This window comes from Anomaloglossus baeobatrachus, chromosome 1 (genome assembly GCF_048569485.1).
Source record: "Anomaloglossus baeobatrachus isolate aAnoBae1 chromosome 1, aAnoBae1.hap1, whole genome shotgun sequence".
Lineage (NCBI taxonomy): Eukaryota > Metazoa > Chordata > Amphibia > Anura > Aromobatidae > Anomaloglossus > Anomaloglossus baeobatrachus.
The window spans coordinates 758,925,593-758,943,238 of NC_134353.1; the positions used below are offsets into that span (position 1 = coordinate 758,925,593).

Here is a 17,646-nt window from a genome sequence, read left to right on the forward strand (position 1 = left end):
GCGGCAAAACCGCGGCAATACCGCGAATAATACCGCGGTAAAACCGCGGCAAACCGCATGCGGTTTTCGGGTGCGGTTTCCCGCGGTTTTTTACCGCGGGTGCGGTAATCTTTGAGGGCATGCGGAATTTTCTCAAGAAAATTCCACTTCCCAGTGCGCACAGAGCCTTAAAGGGAACCAACCATCAGGATTTTCGTGTATAAGCTGCAGCCAGTGCAGTACTGGCACTATCATGCACAGTGTGTACATACCATCAGGGGGCAGCTCGGGTGTTTAGGCAGCGAAATCCAACTTTATAAAGTTTGAAATTTCGTGCACTTTTTGATTGACGTGTGCACCTCTGCAGATAATGTCCGGGCGGGTTATGCAGGAGTTCCCCGCCCCCCCACCAGCCTGTTCCTCCCTCTCTCCTGATGTCCGGGCGAGTTATGCACGTGTTCCCCGCCCCCCCGCGCTGCCTGTTCCTCCCTCGCTCCAGCTGTATGTAAATATCTAATCTTCAGAAACATGGCGCCGGAGTGGGCCTCTGCGCATAGCGCTTATCTCCGGCGCCATGTTTCTGAAGCCCGCATTACACAGCTTGGTGTCTGCAGACTGCAGAACAGCTGATCGGAGGACGCGATATCACTAACGTGACCGGGTCTCGCAGCACTGCCGTCACGGGGTCATGTGAGTCCATTGTGAGCTTACCTCATCTGACCCCCGATGTCGCTGGCAAGCTCCTGTTCTGGCCCGGTGTCCTGAGGCGGCACGTCATCATAGCTACAGCTGATCGCGTCCTCCGATCAGCTGTTCTGCAGTCTGCAGACACCAAGCTGTGTAATGCGGGCTTCAGAAACATGGCGCCGGAGATAAGCGCTATGCGCAGAGGCCCACTCCGGCGCCATGTTTCTGAAGATTAGATATTTACATACAGCCGGAGGGAGGGAGGAACAGGCAGCGCGGGGGGGCGGGGAACACGTGCATAACCCGCCCGGACATCAGGAGAGAGGGAGGAACAGGCTGGTGGGGGGGCGGGGAACTCCTGCATAACCCGCCCGGACATTATCTGCAGAGGTGCACACGTCAATCAAAAAGTGCACGAAATTTCAAACTTTATAAAGTTGGATTTCGCTGCCTAAACACCCGAGCTGCCCCCTGATGGTATGTACACACTGTGCATGATAGTGCCAGCACTGCACTGGCTGCAGCTTATACACGAAAATCCTGATGATTGGTTCCCTTTAAGGATTTGTTAACACGTGGCGTTTTTGCAACATAAAGGAGAGTGAATGATTTCTGAAATCTCATGCACTTTCTGCTTATATTTTCTTCGGCGCTCCATTGGGAGACCCAGACGATTGGGTGTATAGCTACTGCCTCCGGAGGCCACACAAAGTATTACACTAAAAAGTGTAAGGCCCCTCCCCTTCTGCATATACACCCCCCGTGGGATCACGGGCTCCTCAGTTTTATGCTTTGTGCGAAGGAGGTCAGACATCCACGCATAGCTCCACTGTTTAGTCAGCAGCAGCTGCTGACTATGTCGGATGGAAGAAAAGAGGGCCCATACTAGGGCCCCCAGCATGCTCCCTTCTCACCCCACTCTTGTCGGCGGTGTTTGTTAAGGTTGAGGTACCCATTGCGGGAACGGAGGCTGGAGCCCACATGCTGTTTTCCTTCCCCATCCCCCTGAGGGCTCTGGGTGAAGTGGGATCTTACCGGCCTCCAGGCTCTGAGGCCGGGCTCCATCCACAGACCCGGAGATCCTGCTGGAATGGAGCTGAGTATCGTCAGGGACAAGGCCCTGCAACGTTAAGGTACTCTGTGTCCCCGTACAGACCACGCACACACACACCAGCATGCTGGGTGTGTTAGTGCGCCGGGGACAACAGCGCTGCGCGCTGGGGCTATACTCACTGCAGCTTAGCTGAGTGAGTTAATGTGTGGGAAACTGCCGCGCCGGCCGCTGCTAGAAGCTGCGGCGCGGATGAGACTTGTGGTGCGCTGGGGACTTCCGCGCTGACCGTGCTTTTACGACGGCAGCGCTTATAAATCGAGTCCCCGGCTTTTGCGGCCTAGTTTCGTTTCCTTCCCGCCCCCGGGCCTGCCAGTCAGGGAAGGGGCGAGGCGCTGTACAATGGTCAGCACCGAGGGCTGGAGTCTTATTTACATACTCCAGCCCCCTCACTGGGCACAGTGGGACGCCAGTTTCCCGCTCTTGGTCTGGGGCACGCCCACGGCCCGCCCCTCTTCACAGGACGCCGGCAGCCATTCCTGCATGCAGTCTAAGCTGGAGAACGGACACAGGCTCTGGGAGACCCGGTCAAGGGATTCTGGCGACCACACACCCGCTTAAGCGGGCGGTAAGCAGCACCTTGGTGCTGACCCCACTAGTGCCACAGTGTTTTGTGTACTTTATGCTTGTACCTATATTTGCACTGTACGGTCGCTTCTTGGCTATATACCCCTAGATTGCTCTGAGGAGACAACAGCATGTCGTCCACAAAAAAAAAAAAGCAAGGGTGCCAAGGCACAGGCTTTCTATGCTGTCTGTACCGCATGTGAGGCTGTTTTACCGGCAGGTTCCACTAACCCCCATTGGGTAGAGTCTCTGCTAGTGGTGGCCCAGAGAGAGCCACCTGTGAAACTGTCCAGAGGACAGAGTTTGCAGTTTTTTGCTGATAAAATGTCTGGGACTATGACCAAGATTCTAGAAACTTTGCAGTCCAGGCCGGTGACTCAGACAATGGGCACTGTTGAATCAATGCCCCCCGGTCTCCCTCAGTTGGAACTAATACGTGCTCCAAGGGGGTCCCATACATCCCAGGCTGAAGGCTCTGCACGGACGACAGTCCCAGACAGCCTAAGCGAGCTCGCTGGGAGAGACCCTCGACTTCACACTGGGCAGGGTCTCAGCGAGAGGATTCTCTGTATGATGAGGCAGGGGTAGCTGATCAGGATTCTGATCCTGAGACCGCTTTCAATCTGGATGCTCCTAATAGTGACGCCATGGTGAATGATCTCATAGCGTCCATCAATAGACTGGTGGATATTTCTCCCTCAGCCCCTCCAGTGGAGGAGTCAGCTTCGCAGCAGGAGAAATTCCATTTCAGGTATCCCAAGCGTAAATTCAGTACTTTTTTGGGCCACTCTGACTTCAGAGAAGCAGTCCAGAAACACCACGCTTATCCAGACAAGCATTTCTCCACACGTCTTAAGGATACACGTTATCCCTTTCCCCCTGACGTGGTCAAGTGCTGGACCCAGTGTCCAAAGGTGGATCCCCCAATCTCCAGGCTTGCGGCTAGACCCATAGTTGCAGTGGAAGATGGGACTTCACTTAAAGATGCCATTGACAGACAGATGGACCTCTGGTTGAAATCTGTCTATGAAGCTATCGGCGTGTCGTTTGCTCCGGCATTCGCAGCCGTATGGGCACTCCAAGCTATTTCAGCTGGTCTTGCGCAGGTGGACACTGTCACACGTACATCTGTGCCGCAGGTGGCGTCCTTAACCTCGCATATGTTTGCATTGCGACTTACGCTATTAATGCTGTCCTGGACTCTACGAGCCGTACGTCAGTGGCGTCCGCCAACTCCGTGGTTTTTACGCAGAGCCTTGTGGTTAAGGGAATGGAAGGCAGATTCTGCTTCCAAAAAGTGCTTAACCAGTTTGCCATTATCTGGTGACAGACTGTTTGGTGAGCGATGGATGAAATCATTAAACAGTCTAAGGGTAAGGATTCTTCCTTACACCAGCCCAGATCAAACAAAACCCAACAGAGGAAAGGACAGTCGAGGTTTCGGTCCTTTCCAGGCTCGGGCAGGTCCCAATTTTCCTCGTCCAAAAGGACTCAAAAGGCTCAGAGGGGCTCAGATTCCTGGCGGGCTCAATCACGCCCAAAGAAGGCAGCCGGAGGAGCCGCTACCAAGGCGGTTTCCTCATGACTTTCAGCCCTCTCTCTCCGCATCCGCGGTCGGTGGCAGACTCTCCCGCTTTGGCGACATTTAGCTGCCACAGGTCAAAAACCGGTGGGTGAGAGACATTTTGTCTCACGTGTACAGGATAGAGTTCTGTTCTCGTCCTCCGGCTCGATTCTTCAGAACTTCCCCACCTCCCGACCGAGCCGATGCTCTTCTGCAGGCAGAAGGAGTGGTAATCCCTGTTCCTCTGCAGGGACAAGGTCACGGTTTTTACTCCAATCTGGTTGTGGTGCCAAAAAAGGACGGCTCTTTCCGTTCCGTTCTGGACCTAAAACTGCTCAACAAGCACATGAAAACCAGGCGGTTCCGGATGGAATCCCTCCGCTCCGTCATTGCCTCAATGTCTCAAGGAGATTTCCTAGCATCAATAGACATCAGGATGCTTATCTCCACGTGCCGATTGCTCCAGAGCACCAGCGTTTGCTACGATTCGTTATAGAAGACGAGCATCTTCAGTTCGTAGCCCTGCCCTTCGGTCTGGCGACAGCCCCACGGGTTTTCACCAAGGTCATGGCAGCAGTGGTAGCAGTCCTGCACTCTCAGGGTCACTCTGTGATCCCTTACTTGGATGATCTACTTGTCAAGGCACCCTCTCAAGAGGCATGCCAACACAGCCTGAACGTTGCGCTGGAGACTCTCCAGAGTTTCGGGTGGATCATCAACTTTTCAAAGTTAAATCTGACACCGACCCAATCGCTGACATATCTTGGCATGGAGTTTCATACTCTCTCAGCGATAGTGAAGCTTCCGCTGGACAAACAGCGTTCACTACAGACGGGGGTGCAGTCTCTCCTTCAAGGCCAGTCACACCCCTTAAGACGCCTCATGCACTTCCTAGCGAAGATGGTAGCAGCAATGGAGGCAGTCCCTTTCGCGCAGTTTCATCTGCGTCCACTGCAATGGGACATTCTCCGCCAATGGGATGGGAAGTCGACGTCCCTAGACAGGAACGTCTCCCTTTCTCAGACGGTCAAGGACTCTCTTCAGTGGTGGCTTCTTCCCACCTCATTGTCAAAAGGAAAGTCCTTCCTACCCCCATCCTGGGCGGTGGTCACGACAGACGCGAGTCTGTCAGGGTGGGGAGCAGTCTTTCTCCACCACAGGGCTCAGGGTACGTGGACTCAGCAGGAGTCCACCCTTCAGATCAATGTTCTGGAAATCTGGGCAGTGTATCTTGCCCTGCAAGCCTTCCAGCAGTGGCTGGAAGGCAAACCGATCCGAATTCAGTCGGACAACTCCACAGCGGTGGCATACATCAACCACCAAGGCGGAACACGCAGTCGGCAAGCCTCCCAGGCAGTCCGGCGGATTCTGATGTGGGTGGAAGACAGAGCATCCACCATATCCGCAGTTCACATCCCGGGCGTAGAAAACTGGGAAGCAGACTTCCTCAGTCGCCAGGGTATGGACGCAGGGGAATGGTCTCTGCACCCGGACGTGTTTCAGGAAATCTGTAGCCGCTGGGGGATGCCGGACGTCGACCTAATGGCGTCTCGGCACAACAACAAGGTCCCGATTTTCATGGCGCGGTCTCACGATCAAAGAGCTCTGGCGGCAGGCGCCTTAGTTCAGGATTGGTCGCAGTTCCAGCTACCCTATGTGTTTCCCCCTCTGGCACTGTTGCCCAGAGTGCTACGCAAGATCAGCTCCGATTGCCGCCGCGCCATCCTCGTCGCCCCAGACTGGCCGAGGAGGTCGTGGTACCCGGATCTGTGGCATCTCACGGTCGGCCAACCGTGGGCACTACCAGACCGGCCAGACTTACTGTCCCAAGGGCCGTTCTTCCATCTGAATTCTACGGCCCTGAACCTGACTGTGTGGCCATTGAGTCCTGGATCCTAGCGTCTTCAGGATTATCTCAAGACGTCATTGCCACCATGAGACGGGCTAGGAAGCCGACGTCTGCCAAGATCTACCACAGGACGTGGAAGATATTCTTATCTTAGTGCTCTGCTCAGGGAGTGTCTCCCTGGCCATTTGCATTGCCTACTTTTCTTCCCTTCCTGCAATCTGGTTTGGAAAAAGGTTTGTCGCTCGGCTCCCTTAAAGGACAAGTCCCAGCGCTGTCTGTATTCTTTCAGAAGCGCCTAGCACGACGCCCTCAGGTACGCACGTTCCTGCAGGGGGTTTGTCACATTGTCCCTCCGTACAAGAGGCCGTTAGACCCATGGGATCTGAACAGGGTACTAATTGCTCTCCAGAAGCCGTCCTTCGAGCCTCTGAGGGATGTTTCACTTTCTCGACTTTCACAGAAAGTGGCCTTTCTGGTAGCGGTCACATCTCTTCGGAGAGTGTCCGAGCTAGCAGCGCGGTCAGCCAAAGCTCCCTTCCTGGTGTTTCACCAAGACAAGGTAGTGCTGCGCCCGATTCCGGAGTTTCTCCCTAAGGTGGTATCCCCCTTTCATCTCAATCAGGATATCTCCTTACCTTCCTTTTGTCCTCATCCAGTTCATCGATATGAAATGGATTTGCATTTGTTGGATCTGGTGAGAGCACTCAGAATCTACATTTCCCGCACGGCGCCCCTGCGCCGCTCGGATGCACTCTTTGTACTTGACTCTGGTCAGCGTAAAGGGTCGCAGGCTCCCAAATCCACCCTGGCTCGATGGATCAAGGAACCAATTCTTGAAGCCTACCGTTCTGCTGGGCTTCCGGTTCCATCAGGGCTGAAGGCCCATTCTACCAGAGCCGTGGGTGCGTCCTGGGCATTACGGCACCAGGCTACGGCTCAGCAGGTGTGCCAGGCAGCTACCTGGTCGAGTCTGCACACTTTCACCAAGCATTATCAGGTGCATACCTACGCTTAGGCGGATGCCAGCCTAGGTAGAAGAGTCCTGCAGGCGGCGGTTGCCTCCATGTAGGGAAGGGCTGTTTTACAGCCCTAACTTGAGGTATTAATTTACCCACCCAGGGACTGCTTTTGGACGTCCCAATCGTCTGGGTCTCCCAATGGAGCGCCGAAGAAGAAGGGAATTTTGTTACTTACCGTAAATTCCTTTTCTTCTAGCTCCAATTGGGAGACCCAGCACCCGCCCTCTTTCCTTCGGGATTTTTTTTTTTTTTCAGGGTACACATGTTGTTCATGTTGAATGGTTTCAGTTCTCCGATGTTCCTTCGGATTGAATTTGTTTAACCAGTTATTGGCTTTCCTCCTTCTTGCTTTTGCACTAAAACTGAGGAGCCCGTGATCCCACGGGGGGTGTATATGCAGAAGGGGAGGGGCCTTACACTTTTTAGTGTAATACTTTGTGTGGCCTCCGGAGGCAGTAGCTATACACCCAATCGTCTGGGTCTCCCAATTGGAGCTAGAAGAAAAGGAATTTACGGTAAGTAACAAAATTCCCTTCTTTTGGTATTGTATATTTCACATTTGCTGGATGTCAGTTCTATCTGACAATTGTACAGCTTTCTGATTCACTATGTTGCTTACCTCATGTGCAGGGCATTACAAGATTTTAGATATTCATGGTTATGATCACAAGCAACTAACTAAGGCCGGGGCCACACAGGGATTACTGCGATCCCCTCGCATGACACTCGGCTCACGCTGGCAGTACAGCAGAGTTGAGTGTCATCCGAGTGTCCCTGCGACTGAGGTCCGACCGTGCGAGCGGCACTGCGGAGGGGCGGGCTGGCACGAAGGAGTGGAGGCAGGGATTTACCTCCCTCTCTCCTCCATAGCCGCCTATTGCCATTCTCGCCCTGCACTTGTGGTACACCGGTGTAATGCGAGTGCAGTGCGATTTTTCTCTCGCCCCATACACTTGAATGGGCGCGATAGAAAGAGTCTCGCATTACAGTTGCAGCATGCTGCGATTGTTTTCTCGGTCCGATTAGGGCTGAGAAAATAATCGCTCATGTGCACTGACACACAGGCTAATATTGGTCTGAGTAGAATGTGATGTTTCTTTGTCGCTCTATTGGGAGACCCAGACAATTGGGTGTATAGCTACTGCCTCCGGAGGCCACACAAAGTATTACACTTAAAAGTGTAAGGCCCTTCCCCTTCTGCCTATACACCCCCCGTGGGATCACGGGCTCCTCAGTTTTCATGCTTTGTGCGAAGGAGGTCAGACATCCACGCATAGCTCCACTGTTTTAGTCAGCAGCAGCTGCTGACTATGTCGGATGGAAGAAAAGTGGGCCCATATAGGGCCCCCAGCATGCTCCCTTCTCACCCCACTCTTGTCGGCGGTGTTTGTTAAGGTTGAGGTATCTATTGCGGGTACGGAGGCTGGAGCCCACATGCTGCTTTCCTTCCCCATCCCCCTCAGGGCTCTGGGTGAAGTGGGATCTTACCGGTCTCCAGGCACTGAGACCGTGCTCCATCCACAGACCCGGAGAACCTGCTGGATATGGAGCTGAGTATCGTCAGGGACAGGGCCCTGCTACATTAAGGTACTCTGTGTCCCCGTACAAATCGCGCACACACACACCAGCATGCTGGGTGTGTTAGTGCGCCGGGGACAACAGCGCGGAGCGCTTGTGCTATTACTCACTGCAGCTTAGCTGAGTGAGTTTATGTATTAGGAACTGCCGCGCCGGCCGCTGCTGGCTGTTTTTACACTGTGGCGCGGCTGGGACTTGTGGTGCGCCGGGGACTTCCGCGCTGGCCGTGCTTATACGACGGCCGCGCGTATAAATCGAGTCCCCGGCTTTTGCGGCCTAGTTTCGTTTCGTTCCCGCCCCCAGGCCTGCCAGTCAGGGGAAGGGCGGGACGCTGTTCAGAACGTCAGCGCCGAGGGCTGGAGTCTGCTTAGCATACTCCAGCCCCCTCACTGGGCACAGTGAGACGCCAGTTTCCCGCACTTTGTCTGGGGCATGCCCACGGCCCGCTCCTCTCCACAGGACGCCGGCAGCCATTCCTGTTTGCAGTCTGAGCTGGAGAAGGGAGACAAGCTCTTGGAGACCCAGACACAGGATTCGGGCGACCACACACCCGCTTTTGAGCGGGCGGTAAGCAGCACCTGAGGTGCTGACCCCACTAGTGCCGAAGTGTTCATTTGTACTTTATGCTTGTATGTTATACATTGCACTGTACGGTCGCTATTCTTGGCTATATACCCTCCTAGATGGCTAGACAACAGCATGTCGTCCGCAAAAAGCAAGGGTGCCAAGGCACAGGCTTTCTATGCTGCTTGTACCGCATGTGAGGCTGTTCTACCGGCAGGTTCCACTGACCCCCATTGGGTGCAATGCTCCCCTGTAGCACTTGCTCAGCCGGGGTCTCTGCTAGAGGTGGCCCAAGGAGAACCACCTGTGAACACTGTCCAGGTGACAGGGACGGAGTTTGCAGTTTTTGCTGATAGATTGTCTCTGACTATGACTAAAATCCTAGAGACTTTGCAGTCCAGACCGGTAACTCAGACCATGGACACTGTTGATTCAATGCTCCCTGGCCCCCCTCATTTGGAACAAATCCGTGCTCCGGGGGGGTCCCATGCATCCCAGGGTGAAGGCTCTGACACGGACGACAGTCCCAGACAGCCTAAGCGAGCTCGCTGGGAGCGGCCCTCGACTTCATCACACTGGTCAGGGTCCCAGCAGGAGGACTCTCTGTATGATGAGGCAGAGGTAGCTGATCAGGATTCTGATCCTGAGACCGCTCTCAATCTGGATACCCCTGATGGTGACGCCATAGTGAATGATCTTATAGCGTCCATCAATGGAATGTTGGATATTTCTCCCTCAGCTCCTCCAGTGGAGGAGTCAGCTTCACAGCAGGAGAAATTCCATTTCAGGTATCCCAAGCGTAAATTGAGTACTTTTCTGGACCACTCTGACTTCAGAGAAGCAGTTCACAAACACCACGCTTATCCAGATAAGCGTTTCTCCAAACGTCTTAAGGATACACGTTATCCCTTTCCCCCTGACGTGGTCAAGTGCTGGACCCAGTGTCCAAAGGTGGATCCTCCAATCTCCAGGCTTGCGACTAGATCCATAGTTGCAGTGGACGATGGGGCTTCACTTAAAGATGCCACTGACAGACAGATGGCGCTCTGGTTGAAATCCATCTATGAAGCTATCGGCGCGTCGTTTGCTCCAGCATTCGCAGCTGTATGGGCACTCCAAGCTATTTCAGCTGGTCTTGCGCAGATTGACACTGTCACACGTACATCTGTTCCGCAAGTAGCGTCCTTAACCTCTCAAATGTCTGCATTTGCGTCTTACGCTATTAATGCTGTCCTGGACTCTACGAGCCGTACGGCAGTGGCGTCCGCCAACTCCGTGGTTTTACGCAGAGCCTTGTGGTTAAGGGAAGGGAAGGCAGATTCTGCTTCCAAATAAGTGCTTAACCAGTTTGCCATTTTCTGGTGACAGACTGTTTGGTGAGAGATTGGATGAAATCATTAAACAGTCCAAGGGTAAGGATTCTTCCTTACCCCAGCCCAAACCTAACAAACCCCAACAGAGGAGGGGACAGTCGAGGTTTCGGTCCTTTCGAGGCTCGGGCAGGTCCCAATTCTCCTCGTCCAAAAGGACTCAAAAGGATCGGAGGAGCTCAGATTCTTGGCGGGCTCAGTCACGCCCAAAGAAGGCAGCCGGAGGAACCGCTACCAAGGCGGCTTCCTCATGACTTTCGGCCTCCTCTCTCCGCATCCTCAGTCGGTGGCAGGCTCTCCCGCTTTGGCGACATTTGGCTGCCACAGGTCAAAGACCGTTGGGTGAGAGACATTCTGTCTCACGGGTACAGGATAGAGTTCAGTTCTCGTCCTCCGACTCGATTCTTCAGAACTTCTCCACCTCCCGACCGAGCCGGTGCCCTTCTGCAGGCGGGTGCTCTCTAAAGGCAGAAGGAGTGGTGATCCCTGTTCCTCTTCAGGAGCAAGGTCACGGTTTTCACTCCAATTTGTTGTGGTGCCAAAAAAGGACGGGTCTTTCCGTCCTGTTCTGGACCTAAAACTGCTCAACAAGCATGTGAAAACCAGGCGGTTCCGGATGGAATCCCTCCGCTCCGTCATCGCCTCAATGTCTCAAGGAGATTTCCTAGCATCAATAGACATCATGGATGCTTATCTCCACGTGCCGATTGCTCCAGAGCACCAGCGTTTTTCTACGCTTCGTTATAGGAGACGAACACCTTCAGTTCGTAGCCCTGCCTTTCGGTCTGGCGACAGCCCCACGGGTCTTCACCAAGGTCATGGCAGCAGTAGTAGCAGTCCTGCACTCTCAGGGTCACTCTGTGATCCCTTACTTGGACGATCTACTTGTCAAGGCACCCTCTCAAGAGGCATGCCAACACAGCCTGAACGTTGCACTGGAGACTCTCCAGAGTTTCGGGTGGATCATCAACTTTTCAAAGTCAAATCTGACCCCGACCCAATCGCTAACATATCTTGGCATGGAGTTTCATACTCTCTCAGCGATAGTGATGCTTCCGCTGAACAAACAGCGTTCACTACAGACAGGGGTGCAATCTCTCCTTCAGGGCCAGTCGCACCCCTTGAGACGCCTCATGCACTTCCTAGGGAAGATGGTAGCAGCAATGGAGGCAGTCCCTTTCGCGCAGTTTCATCTGCGTCCACTACAATGGGACATTCTCCGCCAATGGGACGGGAAGTCGACGTCCCTACACAGGAACGTCTCCCTTTCTCAGGCGGCCAAGGATTCTCTTCAGTAGTGGCTTCTTCCCACCTCATTGTCAAAAGGAAAGCCTTTCCTACCCCCATCCTGGGCGGTGGTCACAACGGACGCGAGTCTGTCAGGGTGGGGAGCAGTTTTTCTCCACCACAGGGCTCAAGGTACGTGGACTCAGCAGGAGTCCACCCTTCAGATCAATGTTCTGGAAATCAGGGCAGTGTATCTTGCCCTACAAGCCTTCCAGCAGTGGCTGGAAGGCAAGCAGTTCCGAATTTCCACCATATCCGCAGTTCACATCCCGGGCGTAGAAAACTGGGAAGCAGATTTTCTTAGTCGCCAGGGCATGGACGCAGGGGAATGGTCTCTTCACCCGGACGTGTTTCAGGAGATCTGTTGCCGCTGGGAGATGCCGGACGTCGACCTAATGGCGTCCCGGCACAACAACAAGGTCCCAACATTCATGGCACGGTCTCAAGATCACAGAGCTCTGGCGGCAGACGCCTTAGTTCAGGATTGGTCGCAGTTTCAACTCCCTTATGTGTTTCCTCCTCTGGCACTGTTGCCCAGAGTGTTACGCAAGATCAGGTCCGACTGCCGCCGCGCCATCCTCGTCGCTCCAGACGGGCCAACGAGGTCGTGGTACCCGGATCTGTGGCATCTCGCGGTAGGCCAACCGTGGGCTCTACCAGACCGACCAGACTTGCTGTCTCAAGGGCCGTTTTTCCATCTGAATTCTGCGGCCCTCAACCTGACGGTGTGGCCATTGAGTCCTGGATCCTAGCATCTGCAGGGTTATCTCAAGAGGTCATTACCACTATGAGACAGGCCAGAAAACCCACATCTGCCAAGATCTACCACAGAACGTGGAAGATATTCTTATCTTGGTGCTCTGCTCAGGGAGTTTCTCCCTGGCCATTTGCCTTGCCTACTTTCTTTCCTTCCTGCAATCCGGTTTGGAAAAAGGTTTGTCGCTCGGCTCCCTTAAGGGACAAATCTCAGCGCTCTCTGTATTTTCTCAGAAGCGCCTAGCAACACTTCCTCAGGTACGCACGTTCCTGCAGGGGGTTTGCCGATTAGTCCCTCCTTACAAACGACTGTTAGAACCCTGTGATTTGAACAGAGTGCTGATGGTTCTTCAGAAACCACCATTCGAGCCTATGAGAGTTTTTTCCCTCTCACGCCTTTCGCAGAAAGTGGTTTTCCTTGTGGCAGTCACTTCACTTCGGAGAGTGTCTGTCCGGGCAGCATTGTCGTGCAAGGCCCCCTTCCCGGTGTCTCACCAGGTCAAGGGGTTCTGCGTCCGGTTCCGGAATTTATCTCTAAGGTGGTTTCCCCCCTTTCATCTCAATCAGGGTATCCCCGTACCCTCTGTTTGTCCTCATCCAGTTCACCAATGTGAAAAGGATTTGCACTTGATTAGATCTGGTGAGAACACTCAGACTCTACATCTATCGTACGGCGCCCCTGCGCCGCTCGGATGCATTCTTGTCCTTGTCGCTAGCCAGCGTAAAGGGTCGCAGGCTTCCAAATCAAGCCCGGCTCGGTGGATCAAGGAACCAATTCTCGAGCTTATCGTTCTGCGGGGCTTACGGTTCCCTCAGGGCTGAAGGCCCATTCTACCAGAGCTGTGGGTGCGTCCTGGGCTTTGAGGCACCAGGCTACGGCTCAGCATGTGTGTCAGGCGGCTACCTGGTCCAGCCTCCACACTTTCACGAAACACTATCAGGTGCATGCCTATGCTTCGGCGGATGCCAGCATAGGCAGACGAGTCCTTCAGGCGGCAGTTGCCCACTTGTAGGAAGGGGCCGTTTTACGGCTCTACTACGAGGTATTATTTACCCACCCAGGGATTGCTTTTGGACATCCCAATTGTCTGGGTCTGCCAATAGAGCGACAAAGAAGAAGGGAATTTTGTTTACTTACCGTAAATTCCTTTTCTTCTAGCTCTAATTGGGAGACCCAGCACCCGCCCCTGTTTTTTTGTATATACATGTTGTTCATGTTGAATGGTTTCAGTTCTCCGATATTCCTTCGGATTGAATTTGCTTTAAACCAGTTTATTGGCTTTCCTCCTTCTTGCTTTTGCACTAAAACTGAGGAGCCCGTGATCCCACGGGGGGTGTATAGGCAGAAGGGGAGGGGCCTTACACTTTTAAGTGTAATACTTTGTGTGGCCTCCGGAGGCAGTAGCTATACACCCAATTGTCTGGGTCTCCCAATTAGAGCTAGAAGAAAAGGAATTTACGGTAAGTAAACAAAATTCCCTTCTTTATCGCACTCCACTCGCACCGACCTTCATGCCATGTGTCTTAGGCCTAACTGTGACTATATGCGTGGTCATAACCATGGTTATCTAAGGTACTGCAATGCCCTGCACATGAGGTAGGTGACATAGCTAATCAGTAGAACTATACTACATTTCTAATTGGAGGTATTTGCTAATATTATTATTATTACACCTACTACGTATTGGGATAAGATCTTGGAGATGGGAATACCCCTTTAAACTGATTTATTATCCTTGACATAATGGGTTTATTTTACTTTAATTCCTGTATCTTTTGCACTTATTGCTTTTTACTTATGTTATTTCAGTCATTGGATGGTAACTAAGGGGGCCCATTTTGGGGTCTCTAAAGCAACCTACAAAGTGAACTATATGAAGATCACCAATGTGCTCCAGGTCTGTCAGCAAAAGGAGCGCTGCCTGACCTCTGTCCCCATAGGCGACACACTTTAAATGTATTGTTTGAAGGTCCTGAGGACAATGCAGAGAAGACACAGCAGCCTGACAGACAATCCTCCTCTGGAAAGGTAAGCCACTGAGCAGCGAGAGGGAAGTTTTATTGATGGGGTTATAGGTGGTGAGACCCCAACTGGTTTCCCCATGCTATGAAGACTTTTTGCTACATGACAAGGATAGACTGTGGTAGGCAAAGTGGCAAGGTGCTCAGTGCAGTCTTTTATTTGCTTTGTTGTCACTTAATCTTAAAGGAAATCTGTCACCAGGTTCTTGGTACCCCATGTGAGAGCAGCATAATGTAGAGACAGAGACCATTTGTCACTTACTGGGCTGCTGATGCAGTTTTGATAAAATCACACTTTTATTTGCTGCAGATCTCGCCATTCTCTGAATGCTGAGCTCTGTATAACTCCACCCTCACTACTGATTTGGCAGCTTTCTGCTCATATACAGTGTACACAGTGATCTGACAATCAGTGGTATGTGTGGGGTTATACTGAGCTCCTGAATGTGCTGGTCTATCTGGAAGCAGGTTTACTAGTCCTCCAGTGATAATCTGCCATTGATAAAACAGTGATTTTATCCAAACTGCACTAAGCAGCTCAGTAAGTGTAATCAGGGTCTCTGCCCCTACATTGTGCTGCTCTCAGATTAGGGGATAAAACCTGGCGATAGATTTTCTTTAAAGCAGCACTTTTGTATTTTTTTATTGCTCCACCTACACAGATGCAGCATGGTTATACTTGTTGTTACTGTCAGCCCTATCGACTGGCTCACACAGTTAAAACAGAGTATGAGAAGACAGTGTCAGTGTACAAACGAGCTATGCAGGAACTTTAAGGGGTACTGTTATGTTAAAGGGAACCCAAAGACCCCAAAGTTAAGTCGTATTAGTCAAATGTATTGTGTTCCAAAGCGAGGAATACACTTTAGTATCAGCACTGGTGACATAGTAGTTAGCCAGGACTAGTCCAGCAGGCGTTTATTCCCCAGGGCGAGTGCTGTAATCTCACCCTTCGGGGTGACTGTGATCTGCACTGTGCCAGTCATCGCTCCAGTGCAGGAGAGCAGCATTCTGCACTGAAGCCATGAAGATGTCCCTCACACTGAGCATTGATGACTGATCCATCTACCTTTTATGATCCTTCTGCTGCTTTAGGAGTCGAGGCCAGAATCTTAGCCCTGACACCGGTATGGATGATGGAGTATTTAATGGATTAAAACAAGACGCTCCTTCCTCTCAGCATCTGTTCTCCAGCCTGGCCGGTCTGCAGCCTGGACCCATCACTGTACAGTCTGGTCTAGTTCTGGGCTCCACGCCAGGAGGAGCCGATGTTTTCATCCAGATGCCACCTCCACTAAGAGAAGAAGCCAGTGGGCGCTCTGAATCTAGCACCTTTACTCACCATCATCCTCACCACAGACAGCCACCACAACCACCAGCCCACCACCACCAGCATCATTTCCAGCACTCCCACTCCAGACCCTCACTGCTGCACGCTGCCACAACTGAGCGCCACAGGGAGGAGAGCAGCGAAGAAGTTGGCACTCCAGCGCCAGCCCTGTCTGAGCTGCGGGCCATAGTGTCTTGGTTACAGAAGGGACTTCCATTCATTCTTATCTTACTCGCTAAAGTCTGCTTTCAGCATAAACTTGGTGAGTGATGATATTATACTCAGGCGTGTGATGTTCCTGTACATAATATGTCAAGTGTCAATGTCAGGAGTGGGCTCAAGAGCTGTGTCAATGCTACACGTCGGATACTGGCTGCGTTATACAGCTGACATCTGCCTTTTAAGCAAGGATGACTGTTCACATCAAGTACATCAAGTACATTGGTGCATCATGGTGGGGAGAATCATTTATATCATCTTCCCACCTGTTTGCTTTCCCTCTATTTCTTTCGTGATTAACAGCTCTGACTTCATAGAGAAGGGCTCAGACAGCTAGAAAACCAGAAGGTGGGAAAGTGAATGGATATGATTGGCCCCGCCATGATGCACGAGCGCCGGTACTTGGTGTAGACAGTCATCCTGTGCTCACATTGTCTTTGTAACACCAGCGCCCAGAGCTGGCTTCCACTGCTGTCGTTAACCCCCTTAAATGCTGTTCTCACGCTAACAGTTTTATTTAAAGGGGTTTTAATCTCAAAATGAAGACTTACCCAGTGGCTTGGTATGTTAAAGAAACAACAAAGGAAGCTACTCTCATCTCCCGACACTTTCTCTTTTTCGCTTTCTTTTTTTTCCTTTTTATTTTCTCGTTCTTTAATTTCTTTCTCTCTTTTTTTTCTCTTTTCTTTCTTCCATCCTTTTCACTTTGTCTCTTTTTCTCTCTTTTTAACTTTTTCTTTCTTCTTTTTCTCTCAATGTCTCATTTTTTTTCTTTTCTATCTTTTTTTCTCTCTTATTTTTCTGAGGTTTTTTTCTCTCCCTCATTTTCTCTTTCTTTGTCGCTCCATTGGGAGACCCAGACAATTGGGTGTATAGCTTCTGCCTCTGGAGGCCACACAAAGTATTACACTTTTAAAAAAGTGTAACCCCTCCCCTCTGCCTATACACCCTCCCGTGGATCACGGGCTCCTCAGTTTTATGCCTTGTGTGGAAGGAGGCACACATCCACTCATGCATTCTCATACATAGTTATGTCGGAAAAAAAGAGGACCCCGATGGGGTCCCCGGCATGTTCCCTTCTCACCCCACTATGTCGGCGGTGTTGTTAAGGTTGAGGTACCCATTGCGGGTACGGAGGCTGGAGCCACATGCCGTCTCCTTCACCATCCCTTTTGCGGCTCTGGGAGAAGTGGGATCCTAAGCGGTCATCCATGAGCTGGGACCGTGCTCCATCCGCAGCCCCTGGTGGAACCTGCCGGATCGGAGCTTCTTCACCCCCAGGGACCGGGCCCTGCAACTGGAAGGTACTCTGTGTCCCCATGTGGGGACTGTACAGAGAGGGTCGCACCTTATCCCCGGAAGCCGCGGTAGTTCCGTCCGTTGTCTCGGCGGACTTCCGCGCCGACCGTGCCTGCTTGTCGGGCACAGCCTTAAATTTAGTCCCCGGCTTCGCCGCGGCCTAGTCGCGAAAAATCCCGCCCCCGAGCCTGCCTGTCAGGGGTTAGGGCGGGATTGCCGACATGACGTCGGCTTTGAGGGCTGGAGCATCTTGCATGTTTCCCCCCCCCCTCATTGACCACTGTGGGGACTCCAGATTCCCGCTCTTTGCTGGCGCCGTCCTCGGCTCCACACCCCCCCTGAGAGCTCCGGCAGCCATTTTTAGCATTCTGCCGGTGGATGCTACTCAGCAGCAAAGCTCTGCAGCTCCGGGGGATCCACGACAGGGAATCTGGAGGACACACTC

At 52.4% G+C, this 17,646-nt stretch overlaps 1 protein-coding gene across 1 annotated transcript in view; it reads left to right on the forward strand.

Annotated features, from left to right (window-relative positions):
- RNFT2 (ring finger protein, transmembrane 2) overlaps positions 1-17,646 on the forward strand; it is a 145,476-nt gene that overhangs the window by 14,677 nt on the left and 113,153 nt on the right. Inside the window, exons 3-4 of the mRNA XM_075341850.1 lie at positions 14,142-14,360; positions 15,449-15,945. Coding sequence (XP_075197965.1) covers positions 14,287-14,360; positions 15,449-15,945 — 571 coding nt within the window. The 5' untranslated portion in view covers positions 14,142-14,286. The remainder of the gene's footprint in view (positions 1-14,141; positions 14,361-15,448; positions 15,946-17,646) is intronic.